The following is a 25,342-nucleotide window of genomic DNA, read 5'->3' as shown; positions in this document are numbered from 1 at the left end:
TTACAACTTTGCAGTTTGTGGTATTAGTAGTAGTCCTTCTGAATTACTAAATTGCCCAATAGTTGAGTTGAATTGGTAAGTTGCCCAATAGTTGAGTGATTCTCCCAATAAACAACCAGTATTAGATTTACCATGATCAGGTTTGCATTTGAAGTATAGGAGATCTTTGTGTTACCCATCACACAGTTTACCAAATTTCTAATGGTTATGCCAAAATTCAGTCCTGCTTATTGTTATTGAAGTTGGCTAATTTGATCTTCATGGAGTTTACTGCCTTTGAAATTCATAGTCAGTGTTGGTATTCTTGGGGGCTTTTTGTTGTTGGGTTTTTTTTGTGGTTTGGTGGGCTTTTTTTTGTTTGGGGGTGTTCTTAGGCAAATGAGGTAATATTGACTCTACTCAGTTTTAATTCTTTCCAAAGCTTTCAGCCTAAAAGTTTTCAGGGAAGTAGAGTAGTGAATCTGTTTAAGTTTTGGTTTTGCAGTCATTTTGTGGTAGTTTTGTCCTGTGTTTTACAAATTGTTTATGTGAGTGGGGATTATTCTCCAATTAGATTCTTGCCTTGTTTCTGGAGGAACAATTTTTAGTTTGTGTATTAAGGTATATGTTGCTAAGATTTCTAAGGTGCCAGATGAAGTAGATATCTGAATGAAGGTAAGTTGAGCTTTGAATATTAGTGATCTATATCCAGATGATGTTAATTTTATTTCCACATTAAAAAAAACCCACACAGCAGAATCAAAACAGACCAATCCCTACAATTTCGTCCACCTGTTGATATAATCGTTATAAAAAGTCCTAGTCTAAGTACGCATAGATGCTGAGATATTTCTTTTGGTGGTATTTACTGTCTAGGCAGGTACACATAGGATTGAAAGCATAGAGAAATCTGGAGAACTTCTGTACTTTTACCTATTTGAAAGTCTTTAACAGATTTTTGTTTTTACAGTGCTTTTTTAATTTAATGTTCATATCGTGATTTATAGTTTCATTTGTAGACATCATTGCCAATGTGATAGAAAAGTCACTCCTATTGAAGTGCAAGTACCTCCTGCATGTTCACTTCCTCAAGCACATTTTATTTTCCCAATTTTAAGTCAGGTTCCAGTGCATTTTTTATGGTAATTCTTGTCTGTTTTCAGTTAAGACAGTAGCTCTAGTTAGTCTTTTGAATATTAACCTGAGCAGAAATGTTTTTCTCATTGAGTTCTGCTGCAATCGGCTATTCAGTTCTTTCTGATTTTTAAAAGCAAGTCTTAAGGAGATGAGTCTTGACAAATTTGAATATAAAAAGGCATACAAAAGCCACTGTTAATTTCTTGTTTGATAGAAATCTCAAGGGAAGTGTTCATTATTATGATGTGATTGAAGGTATTTGAGAAATACAGATTAATTTTTTTTTAAACAATTCATTTTTACAGAATTCTCCAGTTTAGCAGCTGACTTGTGATGGAGAGTTTTGCTTACAAATAATTAGCAGTGCCTGAAGTTGTTTGTTTGTTTGTTTGTTTTAAGTATTGTTCATTATAACCACATAGTCAGGATTGAAAGGAAACAGTCTCAGATAAATTTTACTTGCAAATTGTTTCCTATTCCACCAATCCAGAAATCATAACCACAGCATAATACCTATTTTAGTGTAGTTTTAGATGAGGGTTGTTAGGAGTGGCCTGGTTTCTCTCCTTCTTTTTCATAGCCCAGGAAGTATCGACTGGGGATGCTGGATGAAAGGATAGCTCCGGTGGGATCAAAAGCAAGAAAATCAAAGAACCCTATCGGCTGTCTGGCTGACAGGTGTAAAACAGGAGTACCCATCAATATGGTTTGGTGGAACAGAGTCACAGAAAACAATTTACAGGTAAAATTATTTTTTACTAGTCACTTTTGCAGTGTTTTGGATGTTTTATTTTGAATTTTGGAAAATGTTAGAAGCAGTTACTCCAAATATGGGTTGAGATCAGATCAAATACTTATTTCACAATGTAGGCATAGTAGCCCTCCAGGAGAGTGACTCGGAGATGTTTTATTCTCTTCACCCATTGCTGTGCTATGTACTTTGCTTGATTATGTTATAATCTGTGGAGGTGGAGCAGCAAAAGTAATCATTAAATGTATTCTTAAAGCCAACACAACCTTTTCTTTCAATTTTCATGTAAGGAAGGTTTCTCCTGGTAAAATTAGTGATCTTTGTTAAAATGATTGACACAGTGCAAATAAATTCCATCACTACAGAATTTGAAGATGTACCACCATGATCAGAAACTTATTTGTTACTTTGTTACTTTACTTTATTCCTGAATTTTCTTTAGCCTCTTAAGAGGGGAGAGATACAGCTGGATTTGAGCAGCTCTGTACAGAAATAGCAAGTTATCCTTGGGATGATAATGACGGATAATTCTAGTCTAGGAGGAATCTGCTCCATGTCCCTTAAGATGGGGTTTAGATGGATATTATAGTGGTGGGAATTGCAGCATGCTGCTAATACTGTTTTGCACTTCTTTAGTGCTTTTGATTTTTCAGAGATCATTATTGTAGTCTTTCTATGAGGATTATGTTCTTTCTGATGTTTTCTGAGTGGGTGAAATGGGTAAATTAACAACAGACCTAACTAGAATTTGTGGCACCTTAAGAATTTCTTTTAGTTTGCTAAATTTCTGCCATGTAAGGGCCAACATGAAGCTCATATGAGAGCCCTTCCATACCAGTACTAGTTTTGCATTACTTAATGCTTGGACCTCTTTGTATTACTCAAACTGGGAGTCATGGGCAGCATGGGCAAACTGATGCTACATTGTGTAGGGGCATTTGGGCTGAAGTCTGTCTTGGCTTTTTTGGTGCGGGGAAAGCAGCACAGCCACTGGTGGAGAAAAAGTGAAGCATAAAGGAAGCATTGGTAGGAGGACAGGTAAGGTTGTAGAGGAGCAGTTGGAGCACTACTTTTCTCAAGGGAGAGAAGATTGACAGGTTGAATTTATTGTGTGTATCTAGTGGGACTGTAAACTGTAATTAGTAGACAATTGTTCTAAGAAGAGAGAATTAGAAAATAGGTCTTCGAATTTCACATGGACATTAAAGGGCAGCAAAAGCCCTGTTTGTACTCATGTCCTCCATTGTTTTCTCAGCTCTTGAGTGATGCAACAAGGTTTGTTGTTGTCCTGCTCTACTTAGAGCAGAAAAAATGTTTCTGGAGGCTAAAGACCCAGTAGCCTGAAACTTAGAGCTTCTGGCCAGGAGCAAATGTTGTCTTAGTACCTATGCCCTCCAAAGTTGTGTTGAAAGTGTGGCAGAGGGAAGCTCAAGGTCCCCTAGCTTTCTGAGGTTAGTGGTGATAGCTTCGGATTGGCTGCAGAGCATGTGGCTCTTGAAGGGTGCAATTCTGAGCTCCTTTATTGTGCTAGAATCTCAGCTATGTAATTGATTCAAACTATATATAGCGTAAGATTTTGTATTATACGATGCAATTACATAGCTTCCCATGTAGATGTGGAACTTGAGGAAAGCATGTATATGCATATATGGTAGAAATAAGAACAGAAGGATGTTCCAGTGATAGGAAATATAATTGGAGAAGAAACAGGAGGGATTGCAGAATAACAGTGGAGTCTGGCAAGACTGAAGGCGGAAAGGTGTAGAAACAGGCTGCAGATGAGATTATGAGGTTATGTAAAGCTGTGTATAGGGGAGAAACCAAATTTTGTCTTGATGTTTTGATTCTGATCGTTGTAAATTTTTTTATTGTAGTGTGAACATCTTATAAGTTACTGTTAGAACAAAGCTTGAGAACTGTTAAAATTTGGAAATTTTATATAAAAGCACAAAAAATGGCTGGAGTAGTTTGGTACGTTGAAGGTACTGAGATTTCAGCTTGACCTTTTTTTCTCTTTGATATGTATGTAATCCACAGATAGCATTGCACTTCACTATTTTGAAATACAGGCTGTTTAGAGAGTTTTTGCAGGTGTTAATATAGGTTACACAAACTGAATTTTGGTTGATGGTGAGTCCTAAGCAATAAGTGGAAAGGTTAAATTATGATGGAGGCATATCTGTTTCGAGAGCACATTTTATCATTTATATTAAAAGATGAGAAAGCAGAATTAAATCTCAAAATTGTTGAGGGCTTTCAGTGCTGAGCAGCTTTTGAAGCTCATGTGTTTATTTGAATGTCCGCTCTTCCAAATGTATGATTTAAGATGTGGCAATATACTATTTCATAGTTCAGTGTTCAGAGATTTTTGTCCAAAAAGTGACAGTTTTAAAAAGCAAGGTAGCTTACAACATGCATTGTAAAACAGTGTAACTGTTTCTCATGCATGGCTATGAATTTATAATCCAGATCTATTTTCTTTAAATACTGTGTTACACTTACATGGTTAAAAGTGAAGTCCACAGAGTGTATTGTGTTCTGGGTTGTGCATTAAAAAAGGGAAAAAAAACAAACACCAAAACCCAAATCAAAATTCTTTTTATAATGATATGTCCTACCATATATCAGGAAGTGTTTGGAGCTACTGCACCACCATGTGATACATATTATAATAGTAAATGGTAACTGTCCTTAAAATAGTATGAATAGATAAATTTTTAGTTATACAGATCAGTTATTAAGCACCATGAATAACCATTTTTTTTGTTTTTCTTGAACAAAAAAAGTGAATTATTATAATATTTTGCATCAAGAAGATGGTCCTTTAAAACTTCAGAGTTTTTATAATACTTTGAAGGATTTTTGTTAAAGAAATGTGGAAATACTCCAGATCTTTAAAAGTTTAGTTTTTAGTGAGATCTACTTGCAAAATGTAACAAAACTTTGCTAGTAGTTTTATTTGAGCCTATGTTCTGGTTTAAAAACAAATACATTAGCCAAAGAATTTTACCCAGTTTTAATGAATGGTCTTTAGCTCTTCCACACGAGCAGTGGGGCAATACAGCTAATAATGTTGATGAATTGCAATTTAGTAGAGCTTATTGTACAGGTGATACGACAACTTGTCACAGTAATTGCGATAAGGTAGCATGTTGCAAAAATTCAGTAGAGGAAGGGAAAGTGACTTGTTTTGAAGCCCTTGCTGACCTGCAGTGTCTGCTGGGTGGCTCTGACATGACACGATGTGTCCTTCCCTGATGTCATAGTTAACATGGAATCCCTCTGGAAACTGAGGGGTTACAATGATGCTGTCTACATAAGTGAATCTCCTTTTATGGCACATTTGCCCATTTAAAAACAACAAAGAAACCCCAAGAAACAACAGAAGAATAACCACACATAAAAACCAAGCAACTCTTCTGCATGGTTTTGGATACCTAAGAGATATTCTGAAAATTACACCAAAAATAGATGGGTGGAGGACTGCCCTCCTTTATAGTGTGGGTATAGTTTAGTGGTGGTTTTCTGTAACCATTACAAGATTATGCAATATGAGATGTTGGAACAGCTCAGCATGAATTTGGAGGTGAAGGAGAACATAAAAAGAGAACAAAAAGGCTTGTATCCAGGTTTTAGCATGGTAAGTACATTAGCACATTCTTTCAAAATAAAATGAAATCGACCTACTTTGTGCCTTAGATAGCTGGCTTTGGTTTAACGTGGCACCAGAACTGATCTAACAGAGTGGTGTTACAGCCACTGAAACAAGTGGTGGCTCTGTTGCTGCTGTACAGCTCTATTGTGTTGTGAGATACTGAACTGGAAATGAGAGGAAGAGAAAGGTTATTTCCAGTAGTCCTGTGGGAACCCTGCATGACCTTCTGAAGGCTCCATAACTTGTGCATCCCTGTGCTATAGCATACTTTTAAATGAATCCTTGAAGTGTCATTATTAATGAAAGCAGCAGTGGAACCTTAGGAGTTTATCACTGAGGAGTACAAAGACAAATCACATGTACTGAAATTGATAGTTTATGAAACAGGAATTTTCATTTTACTTCTGAATTACAGAAGTCTGTTGATACATGCAACTCCTCAACATACAGTAATGCTGCATGCTGCTGTGTGGTCCTCCCAGTGACAATCTTCAGCTGAGATCCTTGGCTTGCTCTTTATTTTCATCTGTACCTTTCTGTAAGGAGCCTTGAATTGTTTTTCAGTGGTACCCACTAAATAATTGTTTCTTACCCTCCATGCTATATTTTATTTCCTTTTATGTCTTCAAAAGCATAAAAGCCACTAGATAGATAAACTCTGTGCTGAGTGGTGACACAAACGAGTTTTTTCATAGTCCTCCCCCTCTTTTTTACTTCTCTTGTGGTTCCATCCTTACTGATGGCATCATGACTAAATACAGCCTTCATTTGGACTGTATTTTTATGTGTTTTGTAATTGTCTGATGTACAGAAATAAAGAAATTGGTTTTGTATGTGGGGCTGGATGGACTCAGTTTTGTGATCTGCCTTGTTTCTTTGCAAAGCTGACTGCAAAGAGGCTCTTCTCTCTGAGAGAGCACAAAGAATCTGAAGATACGGTATTTTGGTGAAATTTCTTCATGGAATCGTTCTGGTGAGAGTGCATGATGCAGGTATTAATTCAGAGAACAACTAGGGAAGTTGCTTCCCTGCTTCAGGTAGACAGTATTTTATGAATGTACTGGAAGAATGGGAGTGAGATTTAAACTGGCCAGGTAGAGAGGAAAAAGGAATGGTTATAATTTTAGCAAATGTGTAAATTGGAAGTTACTTTAGGTGCGTTGCTAGAAAAATTTAACATAGCTGACACGGTGGTTTTGTTTCTGTTTAATGCTGTTTGTTGAAAACATGTTAATGTTTTGTAATAATTTTGTATGTGCCTTTTTATAGGACATTTGTATTTGAAACTGAAAATACAGTCTTTAGTTTGTTGCGTAGTGCAGACAGTGCTAGTGGGCTTTGTGTTTCTTGTTTGCGCTTTGGAAAGTGCATTCACTGCTTTTGTTTTTAACATCACAGTATTGCATAATTCTTTACATGTCCTCTAAGTATTTCTTGCATCTCTATTCTTTTAATTACTCCCAAAGTTTAATAAGTCTTCAATATCTGTTTTCTCTACATTTTGTTTATCAATCCTGATTCACTCAGACTTAAAAATTTAAGCCTGTTCTAGCATGAATGTTACTTTACTCTGAGATGAGTAATTAATGACTTAAGTGAAATTTGTTTTAAAGCTGTGCTTGTAGAAAACTTATAATACAGAATGAAGAAAATGTTTTTAAATAGTTAGATATAGATTATTTTCCTTCTCATCAAAATTAAAATATTTTTTATTCAACTTCATTTTGGGAAATTTGGTAACACTTTAACAGAAGAAGTAAAAATGCCCTGTAGGATTTTAAAGCATAGTCCCCTTTTAGACTGATTTTTCAAGCTTACCATTGATTCAAATGTAAAAGTAGCACTGGAATTAACACTTGTATTATGAGTTACCAGAGTGAAAGTACAATATTTCTCCAGACCAAGAACATGATTTTTTGAATTGTTAGCCATTAAGGACGTGGCTTCCTAATTTTGGCATATTTGTGTGGTCATTGGTGGAGAATAGGTTGTCTACAAATTTTAAAAAGTAAGGAAAAGATTAAACAGTACAGAACTAATAGTGATATTCCATTCCCTCATTCTAGTCTAGTCAGTCTAGACTACATGCGGTAGAAGTGTTTAGGCTATATTTTTTATTATTTTGTTGAAAGCAAAGTGTATACAGAAAAACTAGTGTTTTACCTCAGATGAAAACTTTATGTGCTTTTGGAAACATTTTAAGAACTGCAACTTCACATAGATGTAATGTATTTAAATGTGGCCTGTGACTTAAGCTTCAAATTTTCTGAGAAAGTATTAACAAGTTTTGACCACAGATTATTAAGTTTTGTTATACTTGTTTATGACTAGTTTATTCTGACTGGTGGCTGTGGAGCTCAGATATTTTTCTGTATTTAGAAAATAACCTGAATGTGGAGGGGTCTTTTAAAATTGAAACCAAAATTTAAATCACTTTTTTTACCCTTGGGGAAGGTCTTTGATTACAGCTTCGTGTTTGTAACACTACAGACAAGTAAAACAGACTTTCATAGTAAAAGGTCTAGCTGTACAAATCAAAACTTGTTTACTCACATAAAATGCTTTTAACCAAGTTATATAGAAACAACTTAATCTCACCAGGCTTTGATTCTGATCCTGAATTGTGACACCAAAAAATGTAATGAAAACTGAATTTCCAGTTCATAAAAACTGTTCGTAATTCTACAGCCTGAACTCAAACTGCTTTAGCAGGTTCCTGGGTTTAATTCTTTCACCTGCATAAACTAAAACACCTGCCAGGTAAAGCAGAGCTCTCAGACAGCTTTATTGTAAAATGATGATGGATATGTAACTATTTTAGAAACCAAAACTGGTCTATGAAAACTTGCAGAATGCATTTAGAAATAAAAATCAGCCATGTGCTTGTGCTGTAGGCATTGATTGAACCAGTTGGTGAAAGTGGTAAGAGTTTAACCAGAATGGTATGGATGGGATACTGGGAATTCTCTCCGTTGCTCTAGGAAAAGCTGAGGTTATGGTGTCTTTCTCTCCACATTTTTTGCCATGTCTTGCCATGTCCCGCCCTTGTTGCCTAGTTGGCACAGTATTAGGTGTGGTAGAGCTGTGGATGTATCATGGCTAGTTTTAGCAGTGCAGAAACGTAGACCTTACGTAGTTCTGTGAAATTATGTGCTTTTAACAAGATGCTACAAATATTGTCCCTTGCTCTCCCAAGTTGTTTTGTTTGATGACTTTAAGGTGTATCACTATTTGGACAAACTCTACTTGGTGCTCTACCACCTGTCATTTTCTCCAGTTTCAGTGCAGATTTGGCTAAATGTTTGCATGCTAAATTTATCTAGAGGAACACCATTGTCTTAGTTAATCCTGTACCTAAAATTCAGATAAGTCCAAAATAATACCTTTTGAGTTTAAATGTATCAGTTATTTGGTTTCAGTCTGTATAATGCAACTCAACATTTGTTTTGCTGCATTAACGTATACCTTAGCAAGTTTTCCTAACTAAATGTGATTGAAGAGTTTTAAAATTCTTATGAACCTTTTACTCATGTAAATCTGTTTTACTTCACGAGTCTACATATTTGGTTATAGCTGTTCTTTGATTATTCAGACACATACATATACAGAATGCCTATTATGTAACATCATAAGGTGGTTAGCAGTTAAAATTTAGTGTGTGATTAAAGGTGAAATATTCTTACGATCTGCTTTTAAACCTGAGCATCCTCTTTAATTTTACAGCTTTCAGAATCTTCTTTCTTTTGCAGAGCTTTGAAATATATGAATACTATGATACTTGGCCAAAGTATTCATATAAAGATATTAAAAACAAATTAACACAGACAGGAAAATACTTTTCAGATACTTTTCTTCATTGTCTAGTGTTTTGTAATCACACTTTTTTTTTTGACACTAAGTTAACTTCTTTGATGCCACTTTATTCATATTGGTAAAAATCAATATTGGTAATTTAAGTAACAGTTGATATATTTGGTGATTTTAAAACTGCCTAAACCAAAGTGTTTCAATATAATTTGCTTTAAAATAACATTATGTAATATCTTAATGGTATCCTTTGTCTGTTGGGAGATGTTACTATCTTCTCATTTTATCTCTTTTGAGAGGTACTCTGAAGATTACTTAAATTTGACAGTTAATAATCTTCAAGCTTTTTAGTGTGTTCATGTAATACTTGGTTTTATTCTTGGCTTAATATCTTTTTTCTTCCACTAATATCTTTTGTGATTGGCTGTCCAATAATAATCTTTTTGACTCTTCAGCTCTAATTAGGATTTCCTTTTCTAACCCTCCTTACCCTAAAACAAACAAAAAACCCCAAAACAAACACCACCACCATCCACTGCAAAACTACAAAACCCTGTGCATAGATTTTAATAGAAATGAAAAGTTGTTTGTGTGCTATGTTTTATTTATGAATAGATACTGAATGTTTGACAGTCCTGCTGCTGCTATTTGTTTCTTTGGTACCAAATTAAACCTTATTATTAAAGGTGCTACATAAGTAGAATAGGTAATTAAAACAGAAGTTAACTTCACAAAAAAGGAACATACAGGCCTATTTGAAATAGAGGAAGGGATGACTCCTTTAGTAGAAATCATTTTTACTGCTTTAATTTGAAACTGCTACTTCGTTTGAGATGAAATCTCCGAAGTCACGTAGGAACAGTCTGTAGCAGTGGCAGGGCTTTCTCAGTGTCAAGTCTGTTCTCCAACTTTATAATGTATATGGAAAGCCTTTTGCAAAGTGTTTGTATGAACTCATACATCAGCTGTTCATACGGAAAGCTTGCTAATGCTACTTCAGGCATAAGCTAGAAACACGTTTAAACTTGTTCATGCAAACTGGCTTCCAGTATCTGCTGTTCTTGTCAGCAAGCTGTATGTAACTTAAAAATATCCCCTGCTCTTGGTAGGCTTGCTTAGAAAGTATTTTCTACCAAACAGGTGCCGTTCATCTCTTCACCTTTAAAATAAACATTTAATTTACATTTGTTTTTAAACAGACACCAAATCCTTCTGCAAGTGAGTTTATTCCTAAAGGAGGATCAACCTCCAGGCTGAGTAATGTATCCCAGTCAAGTATGTCTGCCTTCTCTCAAGCCTTGTTCTCTCACCCCTCCATGGGAAGTCCTGCTACTGCTGGGCTAGCACCAGGTAAGTCGAGAGTGATGATTTGCATTACAGTTGCTTCTTTTAATTTCATGTCATACATAACCCTGTTAGATAGTGATCAGTTTTATTTGGTATAAGTGTAGCCACCACCTCCTTTAGCTTTTAATTTTAAGATGGTCTTCAAGCATATTAAAGTGTAGGAACTTGGGATTTATTTTCCAGTTGTATGGAAATCACACCACAGGCTCTGAAATCTGTTCAGCCACAGGAGCACTGAAATGAACTCAGGCTAACTTGCTCAGCTCTTTTTGGGGAAAAGGGGTGCTGAGTTATCACATACTGTGTTCTATGCAGTCCTTGAACAGAGCAGTACCTGCAGATGATTTAAACTACCCCTAGTGCACCAAAGTCTACATTTAATATGTGCTCTGGTTACTACACATTGATCCGCTCTTTTGATTTGTTTTTGGAGAATGTAATCTAGAAGTCATTATTTTTGATGTTGATGAGTATATAAAAGGACTTAAAAATCTTGATGAAAAACAAAATTAGTAGATAAGGTTATTCTAAAATAATTTACCTTGCAAAGTAGTGTTAATTGTTGTATCTGTCATATGTAATCTCACTTTTAAGACCAATTTATGATTATTCCCCACTTTTAAAACTCTTACCGAAATGTATTGCATACAGTCATTCAATTCTGAGTGACAAGATTTTTTTACACTTAAAAAGTTCAAGCTCTTCATGTGTCTTTTGGACTTCAGATCTTAGAAGGTTAGCTTAATTTTAATAAATATTTTTTAAAATAAAATGAAATAGTTTTAAGGTACAACCATCATCAGATCTGGATATTACACATCACAGATCCTTTAATGAGTTTTTGTACACACTAAACTTCCGGCAATCTCTTGCAGCTGACAGGAAGCATTAGGTAGCTGCCAAAAGGCAGAGGGGCAAATATTGTAAATGTTTTGGGTTTTAAACTAGTATTGGCAATTACCGTCTATTAAACTGAACTTAAGTCTTTCCTGATGCCAGGAGATAAATCTCAGTCTAAATGTAAAAGAAGCCAGAATTTAGCTTGCATGTTACAGCTATTGCAACAGTCCAGGAAGGTGATTAATGCTTCTACTGACCAAATGAACATGTTACAGTACTGTCTGATTCATACTATATTGTGTTGTACAGTCTTATTGGAAAACTGTTGTGTTTATATGCCTCTCAGCCGTGTCACCTGGATTGAAAAATGTGTAAAGGATTAAATAGAATACAGTAAAATGATCTACTTTTGGAAAGTGTCCAGTGGGGTCTCAGAGGGATCCTTCACAGTCCAATTTCTTTACTATCTGTAAGTAATACTTGAAAGGATAAGTAACACTGATGAAAGAAGTTCGCACAACAATTTTAGCTCCTAGAAATATAGATGCCAATGCTGAAAACTGTCTAGGTTCAAATATTGTTGTTTGTTTATGGACGAGAGGGATGGGGGAGTGTTCACAAGAGCTAACTTCAGGCAAAGTTGGCTTGTTTCTCTGCTCTTCCTGTATAATTAAAAAGAGAATGTAGTTCAGAGTAGAGATCTAGGTTGGGTGCTCTGAGTTTCTCTAGAATCCTTTTCTCTACACTGAGTGGGGAATTCTCTGACTGTAAGTGTCCTGTGTAAATAATATTCATAGACATTTATTTTTATTTAAATGGTTTAGCTATCAATAGTGTACATTCACAAAAACTTCTGTTTCCTCAAGGTGCTCTTTCTAAATGATTAGGCTCTTAAGAAAGCAGTATTTATGTGTGAGGAAACTTCACTGTTTAGGTCTTACTGGATAACAGAATGAAAAAAAGATTTAAATATGTTCTAAAATTGTCATTAAAAATTATTTTTAGGATCTGTTAGCTATCAATATGTGAAAAAAAATTCAAATGAAAGCCATATAAAGACCTTATAAGAGTTTTCCTTTAAATAAAGTTAAGTCTTCTTCCAGTTAAATGGTGTATATTCTCCAGTGGAATAATTTTCAGGAAATGTGTAAGATTTAAGTATTTGTGCAAGATTAAGATTGTTTATAGTAGCTTACAGAAGATTAATATTTCATAAGAAATAAGGAAATGTAGTAAGAATAATTTGTTCCATTTAAGTTCCATAGTTTAATTCACTCCTAACAAAGTAGTAGGTAAATGATGAGAACAATCCTTTGATTTCCCTCTTGAGGATGGAAAATTTGAAATTCTTTCTTTCATGTATCTAATTTCTGAGATTTCCCTAAAGGTAGGTGTAAATCAAAACCACTTTTGACATCTAGTATTTCATAGATAACTGTTCACAAAATTGTCCCTGGAAAGTATTTGTTCCACCTGTCTTATCAACAGTACTGCAGAAATAATGGAAAAAATGACAACTGAAACTTCACATACTTCAACAAATAACATGTATCCACATCTGACATACCCATTAGGGTGTAGCATGGAAGAAGGTTACTCCTACTTTTACATGTATTTACTTAGATAAGTTCTTTCTAGCATAATCTCAACGCGGTCTTCATCTTGGCAGTCTTTAATAGAATATGAAAACGTAGTGAGATAAAATGTGACAAGCAAATAGCAGGAGAAAATTGTCCTGTTGAAGAGCTTTGAACAGATCTCCTTCACTGTCTCCAAACTTTCTTTCCTTAAGCTCCCCTGGATAATACCCTATTTTTGCTCCTTCCATTCCCTTGCTAGCAAATACATCCTGTTTATCATTTGCATGGGAAATCTAATGAGTTGTTGACAATCTTCAAATAGTACTTTTGTTAACTAGCTTATCTTATGTAGTTCTGTGTAGCAGATTCAGAGTAATAATGCAGTTAAGATATCAACAAAGCATACAAAGGAAATTAATGAATGTCCTCAGAGTGATAAGACATCATTGCTGTGTTAAACTTGTGAGAGAACAGATGTATAGCCCCCAGCAGAGAAAATCTTTGTCTGGCTTGGGTTTGCTTAAGCTAGGTTATAGCTAAAGAGTCATGCCTTTGTCATTGATGGAAATGACATAGTCTAGTTTTATTATTTACTTTGATTTGTTGTTCCTCAAAATATACCTAGTAGTCTAGATATCTCTAAAGTACAGAACATTAAAGTGATAAAGTGTTAAATGCTTAACTTTTGACCTCTGAATGTGTTACAAGCATTAGAGGCATAGGGATGTGGTTGTGGGTGAGTAAATTTGTAGGCAAAACTTGTAGGCTTTTAAAAAGTATTTATATTATAGGCCAGCTGATAAGCGCATACACATGAACTTAATGAAATCCTGCTTTGCTAAGTTGTAAACTCTCAGCGAATCCAAAAACTGTAGACACAGAGTCTTTAATGAAAAGTTAATGCTTTATGCCCTTTCTTTGATTCAGTCAATCTGCATGAATTCTCAGATTCAAAATACAACCTAGCTTTTAATTCCAGTACATTGCATGCTACAATGCAATAAGTGAAAATATAACAATGAAGAGGGATATGTAAATATGACCTCTTTACCTAAAATGAGAATAACAGTAGGAGCCTATGGTCACTCGTAAACGTTATGAAAAGACTTTCAAGTCCCACAACCATTTCCATGTTGGTATGATACCATTACACTGTTTTTTAAAAGTAAATAATTGTGAAGTAAAAGAAGCCCTTTCTCCTTGCAGTTTACCTTTCAAGATAGTATTTGACTTCTTCATGAAAGGTATTAAGGTTCACTGAGACAAGGAATGGAGAGCCGCCTTTACTAGTAGATAAGTCTCAGGAAGGACAGTTTGAAGCAGGCTCTTTTGGTGTTTGTCTTGGTAGTCCTGTTGGCATTTTAATATAGGGGAAGACTAAACTGTCTCATGGGGAAAGCTTAAAAATGTTATATTTTTTTGTCCGGATCATTGGTATGAGGGATATATATACAAAAATGATAAGATTATTCAAATCCCGTATTTTCTTAGGCCCTTAAGTGAATATGTTTTTTATGTAAATCATGCTATTGAAAGCAGCATATTTAATTCTGAGAGGTGGTTTCATATTCACAATGTTGTTACCATCATATGTTCAGTACCATCTTTTTCCTTCAGTATGAGTCAGTAGGAATATATGTTCACCTTTTGATACAGCCATTTTCTTTTCTTTTTTTCTAGTTCTACTTTGTCATGGTTAAATATTAATATTAGGTTTTAACTGATTGAAATACTAATGAAATTGGTGAGATATTCTTGAGTTGTGCACGCAGTTATGTGCTTAAGTACTTAACTATGCATCAGTTTCACTGTATAAAAAGGTTTTTTTCTTTTTTATGTGATATTGGACTTCTCATTATTAATACTAACTTATTTAGACTCTGCACAATTTAATGCAGGAGTCTCAGAAGAATATCACCTTGAATATTTGCTGCCTCAGCATGTTGGTACCCACTGCAGCACTAGAAGCAAATTTCTAGTAACTTGTAGTTTATTGTTCCAGTAGTATAAAACCAAACTGTAGTCAAACTTCTTCCATATCTTAAACTTACTGTGTGGATTGGCAAATGAGAAGCTGTTATGTTCTGCACACCAGGTGATTTTTATTGAACTCTGTGTCCTTCCAAAATCAGACATAACTGAGGCTGGAAGGGTGTTTGAAAGGATTTGTGTAACTCTTGTCTCCCTTTTCAGTCTTGCATTAATACCCAAGCAAAGACATTAAGGATTTATATTTCTAACTATTCTTTGGCAGGAATAAATTTTTGTAAAAAGTAAATCTTACAGTAGAAATTGTTTGAAATTGTATTGGTAAGAACCACTAGTGTGAGATATTTTTTCTTCTGAGAAACTTTAAGTAGAAGGTCACAATATCATTTTTACAAGGTTGCAAGTCATCCCTTTAATTTCTAAGATAACATGTACAGTACGCTGTCTTGTATGTACAGTTTTTATTTTAAAGTAGAGAAGCCTTTGGTTAATTTTTCATTACTATATATGAAGGCTGCTGTTTGTTTTTTGTTCCTGGTTCGTACAGTTTAGTGTTTTATTGAAAGAAAAGTTTCTTGAAGCCAGTTATTTGTGTCTGGGTAGATTACATGCTTGCAAGGATTTCAGTTAATACTATGTTGTATTGGTATAGAGTGAAAAAGACGTGTTGGTAACTTGCACTAGATGAAGAGAATCCCTTGAACATCAGACACAGATTGTAGAGCTGCCTCAGTTTTATGGCCATTTTAATTAGCCATCCTTCAAACTTTAGTAGTTATATATTGTGTCCTTTGAAATGGCTCTTTTCCCACATTAGATTAAGAATGCATTCATGTTTTAGTCTTTTGTTAAAATGTAACCATCTATACAGTAGCTATTGAAATGTTTGTTAGTCACTCGAGGCAACTTTGTCCTTAATGGAAACTTACTTCTGTAGCATAAACCAGCTGTCACAATGCGTAACATTTTATGGTCATACAGTTGATTTGTAAACAGATTTTTAGGTGACTACTTATGTTACCATTCAGAAGTACTTTAAAAATTAAACATTCAGAAGTGCCTATTATAATTCCCATTTTATTAAGTTAATACACTAATCAACAAGCAGTTATTCCACAGTATTACTTATAAGGTGTGTGTACAAAGAAAAGTTCTGGCCCAGAAGTCTAGACTTCATATTTTTATAATTTTCATATTACTATGTTTTTCTAATGTGCATTTTAATATTTTAAAAAAACAATAAATGACTGATGAGACCCCACTAAAGAGAAAGGTGTAAGATTTTCTTATAGTTTACATTTTAAAAAATCTTGTTTATTTTGTTGGCCCTATTCACTTCTGAAGAACAAAAAGTAATTGTGCTGAATTAATACGTATAGTTTTTGAGGTGTTAAAAATGTGAATCGTTGGAGCTAATTGAAAGCTTACAAATATTCTGTTAATGTCATCAGGATAATACAGCTTCAAAATAATTTTTCCCCAACTACTGATTAAACTTCTAATACTAAAATTGTTTGCTTTTGTGGTTTGTTTAAAAAAAAGAAAAAAGTAGGATGTAGGAGGGATGCGACTACTGTAGAGACAAGACACAAGTGTAATAACACTCCTACACATTAGTGATGATGCATATTGAGAACTCTGCTTACAATAATTTTTTGGTAACTAAAAACTGTGTATGCAAAAAAAAAGTTGCTCTTGTTTTTATTACTTAAGATATTTGCTAGGTTAAGCAAATGTCTGAGTATGAACTGAATTCTTAATTAGAGAAGAATTCTCAGCTGTCCATAGAGCATTAAATATAAAAGTTGTGTATCTTACATCCTTTCAAAAAATAATTTAGTATGACTAATGTAATTCTGACTGTTAAGAGAAAGTACATCCCAATCTGACCTGTGCAAAAATTGAGTTTCATAGATGCTCTCCTTTGTATTAATCTGAATACCTAGATATCTAGGATCTTCTAGTAATATTAGGAGTTTTCTGAAGGGTATCTCTTCCTCACCCTAGAAGGTTTCTTTGACATGTAAACTTTTATAAATAAGCATATCTGAGAATTCTTTAGTTCAAGTTATCCAACTAAACTAGTTTTTTGTAACTAAAAAGTGTGTGTGCAGAAGAGTTGCCCTTGTTTTTCCCCAATGATGCACTTTGTTTAGAAGCTGAGTTTCTCAAGTTTCATCTGAGTTGCCTGTCTAATGTTGAGAGTAAACACCAGTCTATAAAATAATTTTAAGTACATTTGAAAATCTCAGCCTGAATGCCCAACAGACTTCATATACTCAGAAGTTACCTCTTTTTGTGTATCAAATAGATCTTTTGGAGGATGATTTTTGAACATAATAATTATAGGAAAATAGATAATTTCTTTCCTGGATTTATTAAAAGTAGCATATTGTGTATTGCTTATTTGTGTGCTGTAGTTACTGGAAATTTAACTCTAATACTCATAGCTGTGGAGTTGGTTCTGGTAAAAGGTACACATGTTAACTGGGTGAAGTGAGTTACAGCTCAGCAAAGCCCACTGACTGCTCATGTAACTTACATACACATTCTCTTATGGTGTAGTCATTAATATTTAATCTTTTTGCAGTTAAATAAATGCTCTTCTAGATAAAACATCAATTTGACTTGTCTTCCCCTTTCTATTGCTTCTACCTCTTTGATTTCAGTTATCTATGTGTAGAACATAAGTTCCCAGGCCCTTTCTCTCTGAACTAAGCAAAGACTTTTGGGAAAATGTATCTGTTCAGTCTTGCTCTTAATGTTTTACCTCAACTCTTCATATAGATATAGCAATCCTTAAGCATCTCACCTGCTCGGAATATTGTTGGTAGTGAAGGCTGTTTTGTTGTTGTGTTTGCTGTTTTGTTTTTGTTTTTTTTTCCAAATTGCTAAGTTGGGTTTTTTGATAGCAAAGATTTGATCAAGGATCTTCTTGTGTTTCTTTAAGGAATGTCACTGTCAGCAGGATCTTCTCCTCTTCATTCCCCCAAAATAACTCCTCATACATCTCCCGCTCCTCGAAGAAGAAGTCATACTCCTAACCCAGCAAACTATATGGTGCCTACTAGTGCCTCTGCTTCTGTTGCTAATGCTGTCTCTCAGCCTCCATCTACTGGCCAGGTGATCCAGAAGGAAACAGTGGGTGGAACAACATACTTCTACACTGATACAACTCCAGCACCTCTCACAGGAATGGTATGCTTACTTTTGATACACAAGTGTATGGAGTTTCCAAATGTTGAACTGGTTGTTACTGCAGAGATTATTCATAACGCTCCAAAACCCTTATCCTGTATGAGGATTTTAATTGTTGTAAATTGTCTCCAAAATCACTGAAATTTAAGGACCAGAGAAGTTTTAACGTATTTTTCACTTAGCTCTGAGTAGAGTTTTGGGGTTTTATAAAGCAGTAGAAAGAAAGTGTTTTATGTATATCTCAGTGGATACAAACATAATGAGAAAACATCAAAAACTCATATTGTGTTTGTTTTCTGATAGGTTAAATAACTCATACAATGGAGGGAAAAAGGCAGTTACAAAAATGTTAGAATAACAGTGTACATACATACAAACACCTCCCCTTGAAATCATTAGTAGTGAATGTCACATAAGGAAATTGCAATGTATCTAGCAGTATATTTGTAACATGTACTGTGCATGAAGACTTAGTAGTTCAGTAGTTCAAACTAAAAGGGTGACAAAACTCTTTGTTTTCCCTATTATTAAGGATTTTAAACTGCTTCTTAAAATATTTTGTTTTCAGGTATTTCCAAACTACCACATTTACCATCCAGCTGCACCTCATGTTGCTTACATGCAGCCAAAAGCAAATGCACCTTCCTTCTTCATGGCAGATGAGCTCAGACAGGTAAAATGATAGAGAATTTAAAGGAAGAATCACGTATATTGGAAAAAAAAATAGAGAATTGCTAATAGTAGAAGAGAAGTAGCCACTTAAAATCTGTGCAATAAATTTTCCCTGTGGAGGATTCAAAAAAATCCTGTAATGGATAGAGTACAACAGAGGGTGGGGGCAGGTTACAATGTATGTGACTGCAATCTGATCTGCACGCCATGACTTCTTATTCAGCTAAGTATTCTTACTACTTGTGTATTGTTTTGTTTTGGTGTTCATGAGTGCACTTATATAGCATTGCTTTAAGCTGTAATCCTATCCAGTTTTAACGTCTTTCACTGAAATGAAAGTATATGGAGGTGTTAGTCGATGAGCCTTTCTCTGAGGGCTGGCTGTAACTGCTATCTATTTCAGCTTAACTGTAGTAGGTGCCTCTGTCAGTGCTAGCTCTAGCTAATGTGTCTTCTGCAGTTCCTTCCTTCAAGAATTTATATGTATTTGTCATTAATGTTTTCAAGATAGGGGTCTTCTCCCCCCTTCCCACCCCAGACAGTTGCATCAACTCCCTATTTTAGTACAAGTAGCTGCTACTTCAAAAGCAGTGTACTGTTAACTTATCAAAAATGTTGAGCTGAATATTCAAAACTTGTATTAATTTGTTCTTCAGGAACTGATCAACAGACACTTAATAACTATGGCCCAGATTGATCAGGCTGATATTCCTGGTAAGTAAGCGTTTCTTATAAACTAAACTGTGATCATTCTGTTCTGCAACCATGCACATTCAACAATATTAAAAAGATCTTGCAAAAAATACCACCTGTTTTTAATTTTTCATGAAGCCTAATCATCAGCCTGGGCTGTGGACAACCAGATGCAAAGTATTTCAGAAATATGAAATTTGTTTCTTGATTCTATTCTCTTCTGTAATTTTCTTCTGTTTTGGAACTCTTAATGGTTGGGAATACTTAAAATTGCTGAGAAAGGAAAAATCATTAAGGCAGTAAAGCCCCATGGTATTCCTTTAAAGGATGCATATATTTTCAAAGGTTGTGTATAAACTAGCAAATTAGTTTGTTTTAATGTGAATTGGCTGGTATATCAGAGAAGGCTTTATACTATTGTCGGGCAGGAGAAGCATACATTCATTGCAATTTGGCTTTTGGAGAATTTACAATTGACTGTGTTCAACTTGATTTAAACAGATTGCTTTTTTGGTTGCGGTATCCTTCTCAAATGTGTGTTTAATATGATAATGATACAGTAAGAAAATGCAGTTTAGTTTACTAATCCAGATGAAGTACAAGCATATCTCTTCTTGCAAGGGTAATCTCTTATTCTTATTTGTAAACCTTCGGCACTTCTCTCTGTGTTTTCTAAATAACATCTAAACCTTAAAACACATAAGATTCAGATCTGCTTTTTTGTAATTAAAACAGTGTTCTTGCAGTGGTATGAAGTCTGTATGGAAATTGGTGCTTATTTATGAATCTGTGTAGGAAAATAACCCCCAAAAGGTCATTCAGAATGGTGGATTTTTTGGCAAATGAGAAAATGGCAGATGGAACTGTGCATCTATTCTATTGATTTTATTTGGTGTAACTGTTTTTCTGAAGACAGTTATTTTAGCTCTGTGGAATCTCTTCCAGTAATGTATATATTAGTATTAAAGCAAAAATAGTGAATTTTAACTTTGTGCACTGAATTTAGGTATCTGAGACAGTCATTTTAATCTTATCTGCTACTGTGGTAACTTTTTCTCAAAGTCACCTGATGCCTAATATGTTTCTGTATATAAACTGATTTTAGCAGTTCCTGCAGAAGTGGACAGCTACCATAGTCTCTTTCCTTTGGAACCACTGCCACCACCCAATCGGATACAGAAAACAAGCAACTTCGGGTACATTACATCATGCTATAAAGCTGTAAATAGTAAAGATGACCTGCCGTATTGCCTTCGGAGGATACATGGTGAGAAAAATTGAGTGGTCTCAATACGACTAACGTTGCTGAGCATGTTAGTCATATTTTAACATCTGGTTGCTTTTCAGTAGTTTCAGAAGAAATGTTAAAGTAAAAAATTCTCCTGCAAAACTTTAAATTTTAATCCCTGTTTTTTGTTCTTTTCTAGGTTTTCGTCTTGTTAACACAAAGTGCATGGTATTGGTTGACATGTGGAAAAAAATTCAGCACTCAAATATAGTAACTTTGCGTGAAGTGTTTACCACTAAAGCGTTTGGAGAACATTGTAAGTTTGTTAGGTTTTTTTCCAGACTGATGTGTTGAGACTTTTTTGTAAATATGCTTGAGTTAGTAATTGTCACATGTTTCTATTTTTAAGCTCTTGTGTTTGCTTATGATTTCCATGCTGGAGGAGAGACTATGATGAGCAGACACTTCAATGACCCTAGTGCTGATGCCTATTTCACAAAACGAAAATGGGGTAAGAAAAAATATTATCATACAGTACTTCTGTAAACTATTTCCAATACTTAAGCAGTAATTAGCTGGTCAGAAATAGTCCTTCAACTTAATTTTTTAGCTCATCAGTTCTGTCATAAGATGATTGGAATCAGAGAATTCTTCATATTTGTAAAATTTCTGAATATATATATTTTTAAATAACAGAAAAGTATAACTAGAGTTAAAAGGTAAGGTAGAAGTCTAACAATGAACAATGTACTTTTCTGGTCACATTTGGCTTATGTCTGATTTGCAAAATTGATGTCAGTTCATAAGAGAATTACAGTTCTTTGACAGGGACATGAGTTTGACTAGGATTGGGAGCCAAGGGCTTTGGGGTCCTAATTGCAGGTCTGGCACTGGGTGACACCTGTCACTGCAAATGTTTCCAAAATTGCTAAAGACAGATGATATGTCAATTTGATGCTTGCTGTTTAGGTGCCCTCCACTTACAAATTTTTTTCTCTCATAAATTATTATGAGGATTAATTAATTAGACAATGTTTTATTTAATGTTTTGGAATGTGAAGTACTAGTTAAGACAAGAAATAGATTGAAAAATCCCTGTAACACACATTATTTTCAGACACGAACTTCACATCATAGGTCTGACTTTTTTTTTTTTTTCATATTTATACTGTAGCTTCAAAAGAGTCACTAAAGCTGCATCTACATTCATAAATAAAATCTGGCACAGTCATCATGATCTGGCACAGCAAGTCACCCAGCAATGCTCATATCCATATGGCTAAAGCTCTTCCCCTCCAAAACAGTGTGCTGCCAGTCATACTGCCTATTAGGACTGGTTTGTGACCCATGCAGTCCCACAGACTTCATCTAGGTGTTGTCTGGAACACAACAGGGCAAAGCTGTTAGTAGATCTCAGTGCCATGGTGAGAAAGAGAAATGATCATAGCTGAATGGAATCACAGAAAGACTTAGGGTAGGAAAATACCCTTGGAGCTCATTTGGCCTGACTTCCTGCTTGATGCAGGACTAACCTTGAAACTAGATCCAGCAGTGGGCATGACCAGAGGACTATAACCTGGCTTGTTTATTTTATTAGAGTAGATGTTCCCTAAATACCTTTAGGCTGCCAGTGTATAAAGAGAAGCAGAAGCTAAGGTTTCTTTTTTCTTGTGCCTTCTGAAATTAGAGCCTTTAGCTGTGAATTCAATCTGTTTCAAAGGTTGACAGGGAAAACTTTAATTGTCTATCTTGTAGATCAAAGTATAATGAATTAGTGTGTGAATACATTCAAAGGCTTATAGATCTTTTATATTCTGAACAATTCCCACTGACTTTGTGCTGGGCTGACTGGTATAAGTGAGGTTGGATCTTGAGTTGCACCATTGGTTTTGGTAGTAATATCTCAGAGGAAACCGTACTTTGACTTGTCATATATTCTGTGGCAAGTCAAAGAATGCAATTACAAATTCAGTGAGCCTGATGTGAAACTAATTTGGTGGGATAAGCCTGGAATGCCTTCTGCCAGGTTAATGACTGTTAAGTGCAGGACTAGACTTCTGAGTGTCTCTCACCCATGGTTTTCAATTTCCATGTGAATAAATCCTTGTTATGTTTTTGTACTTTTGAGTATTATAGAAGAATGATGTCTGCTCTAGATAAAATAATAGAAGTTATAATAATAAAATTCTTGGGGACACATTATTTTGTCACGCTGGAAAAGAATTAAGTTTTGCTCCTATAAAGGGTAGTCATGTCTCATTAGTCAAAGCCTTTTGAAGGAAGATCCAGTAGATAAGATCTTGGGTTTCCAATGAAGTTCATCAGTGTCTAAAAGAAACTAAGTGACCATGAGATCAAAGAGAAAGTCCTCAGGTTAATAACTGGTTAGAAGATAAGAAACAGAGTAAGAGTGAACAGTTGATTTTTTCACAGTGAAAAGAAACCACTGATGGGGTCTTACAAGAATATGTGCTGGGAGGTGTATTTCTTAACACATTCACTTGTTTGCACTGAAGATAAATAACGGTCTGTCAAAGTTTGCTGATAATACCAAATTATATGGATTGTTAAAAACAAAGGCCAATTGTGATGGATTGCAGAAGGATCTTACAAGACTGGGACTCTTGGCAATAAACTAGCAGGTGATGTAATGTAAACCAGTGTGATCAAGGGAAAACATAACTAGCTTTAAACATAAAATCATGGTCTCTATTGTGGGTGTTACCACTCAGTACTAGAATTGGGACTATAGTTAAGTAGATTAAAGAAAATATTATTCTCTTGCTGAATAGCAGTAAATAGAAAATGGATAGTTGTAGATTATTAAGCAAAGAGTAAACAATGAAATGGCAGACATTATATTCAAGATGTGGGTGCATCATAGACTCATATCTGTAGCTGTCATCCTCCTTACACATTTTGAAGGGTATAGAACAGCAAAGAAGAAAAGGTGACAGGGATGATCAAAGGCATGGATCAGCTTCTGTATGAAAAACAGTAAAGTGGAATAGTACTTCTCATGCTCTTAAAGATGGACGGCAATGTGATGGAGTTAAATGACTGGAATATGGTGTCTGAAAAATCATCAGGGATAAAAAAAAATTAAACAATAGTTTGCTATTTCTTCCAGCCTAAAACTAGGGACTGAGAAATGAAACTAGCCAGGTGGCAAATTCAAAACCTGTGTAAGATAATTAAGCCATGGAACTTTGTCACAAATTATTGTGGATGTTTGCCTGGGTTCAAGGGTAAGGGAGGAGAGATGCTTGAGGACTGTCAACAGCAAAGACACACTCTCTAGCTCAGGAGTTATCTGAGCTACAAATCATTGGAGTCTAGTAGAACATTTTATGTTCATATGCTCAGGTATCCACTGCAAGCTATTGTTCTGATTTTAGTATATGTGTCTTTGAAACAGGCCAGTAGGCTATCTGGACCATGTATTTGACCTACTACAACTTCCTTCTGTAGGCAGAGATTGTCTTTGACATTGGAAATAAGATATCCATTTCTGTTCAGCCAAACCAAAGTATTATTTATAAGGAACTGTTGCAGCAGAACTTTTACAGGGATATGTAAGGAAGGTAACTCTTCTGCCTGGGGCACTTCTCATTACCTGCTCTTCTGGTCTTTTTATTAGATGAATCAGAAAAAAGTCACCTGAAATTCCCAAATTTTGCCAAATCTTTCTGCACTTCTTTGCTTTGGCCTTTCTTTTTTGTTAACTGCTGCTTTCTAGTCATCAGTAGAAGGAGCATTTTAAGAGAGAAAAATAAGATTGCATACCTATAACTTGATTTCTCAGAATTGCCTGCCTTCACGGATCCTTTCTCCATCCCCTCACAGAGTTTCTTGGCCGTCTGCCTGCCTAGAGGAGACTCCCAAGAGAAGCAGGGGAATGGATGGAAGTTGGGTACTCTGCAGCATGAGGCCCAGATTAGTGCAATTGCTTTTAAAGGTTTTAGGAGGCACAACACTGTGAACCTGATCAGTGAACTCAGAGAATTTGATTTCAGGTATGCAACCTTATTTATGTTGAACACTCCAGTCGGCAACATGAGACTTTGACAGTTAAAAGATGAGGATTATGGTTTACATAACTGTCTTGCATGTCACTGGTGTCAATGTGGTCAGTCTTGGGTTTTTTCTTTTCACCATGTTATTTACAGACCGTGTAACAGAACTACTTTGGAAGGGATTTGGTGTGGGGAAAGGAAATAGCAGCTTATGTTTATTTTTATACTGTAAAGCAATGTTATGAACACTATAGAATTTATTGCTTGTGTTCTTTATGCAATGAAATACCTTATTTCTTCAGGTTGTGTTTAGGTATCATAATCTGATGTTGTTCTGTCATATTTTACTAACTTTACACAAGTTTTAAAATCAGGAATCTAACTTTTCTGTTAATTGTTACTTGGAGTACATTTAATTGAAAAGTTCTTTTTTGTTTGATTCTCATTCTT

General features: G+C 35.0%; 1 protein-coding gene across 8 annotated transcripts in view; it reads left to right on the top strand.

The window, feature by feature from the left end:
* Positions 1 to 25,342, top strand: part of PAN3 (poly(A) specific ribonuclease subunit PAN3) — an 81,573-nt gene that overhangs the window by 34,926 nt on the left and 21,305 nt on the right. For 4 of the 8 annotated variants that reach the window (XM_074914866.1, XM_074914840.1, XM_074914848.1 and 1 more), the window contains 8 exons: positions 1,697 to 1,858; positions 10,529 to 10,679; positions 18,036 to 18,283; positions 18,852 to 18,956; positions 19,612 to 19,669; positions 20,754 to 20,915; positions 21,076 to 21,192; positions 21,286 to 21,387. In XM_074914866.1, the coding sequence (XP_074770967.1) occupies positions 1,697 to 1,858; positions 10,529 to 10,679; positions 18,036 to 18,283; positions 18,852 to 18,956; positions 19,612 to 19,669; positions 20,754 to 20,915; positions 21,076 to 21,192; positions 21,286 to 21,387 (1,105 nt within the window). The remainder of the gene's footprint in view (positions 1 to 1,696; positions 1,859 to 10,528; positions 10,680 to 18,035; positions 18,284 to 18,851; positions 18,957 to 19,611; positions 19,670 to 20,753; positions 20,916 to 21,075; positions 21,193 to 21,285; positions 21,388 to 25,342) is intronic. The other 4 variants (XM_074914885.1, XM_074914875.1, XM_074914856.1 and 1 more) reach the window with 2 other exon arrangements.

The sequence above is a fragment of the Athene noctua genome, chromosome 1 (genome assembly GCF_965140245.1).
Source record: "Athene noctua chromosome 1, bAthNoc1.hap1.1, whole genome shotgun sequence".
In the NCBI taxonomy this organism is placed as follows: domain Eukaryota; kingdom Metazoa; phylum Chordata; class Aves; order Strigiformes; family Strigidae; genus Athene; species Athene noctua.
This window is presented reverse-complemented; position numbering and strand designations above follow the sequence as displayed.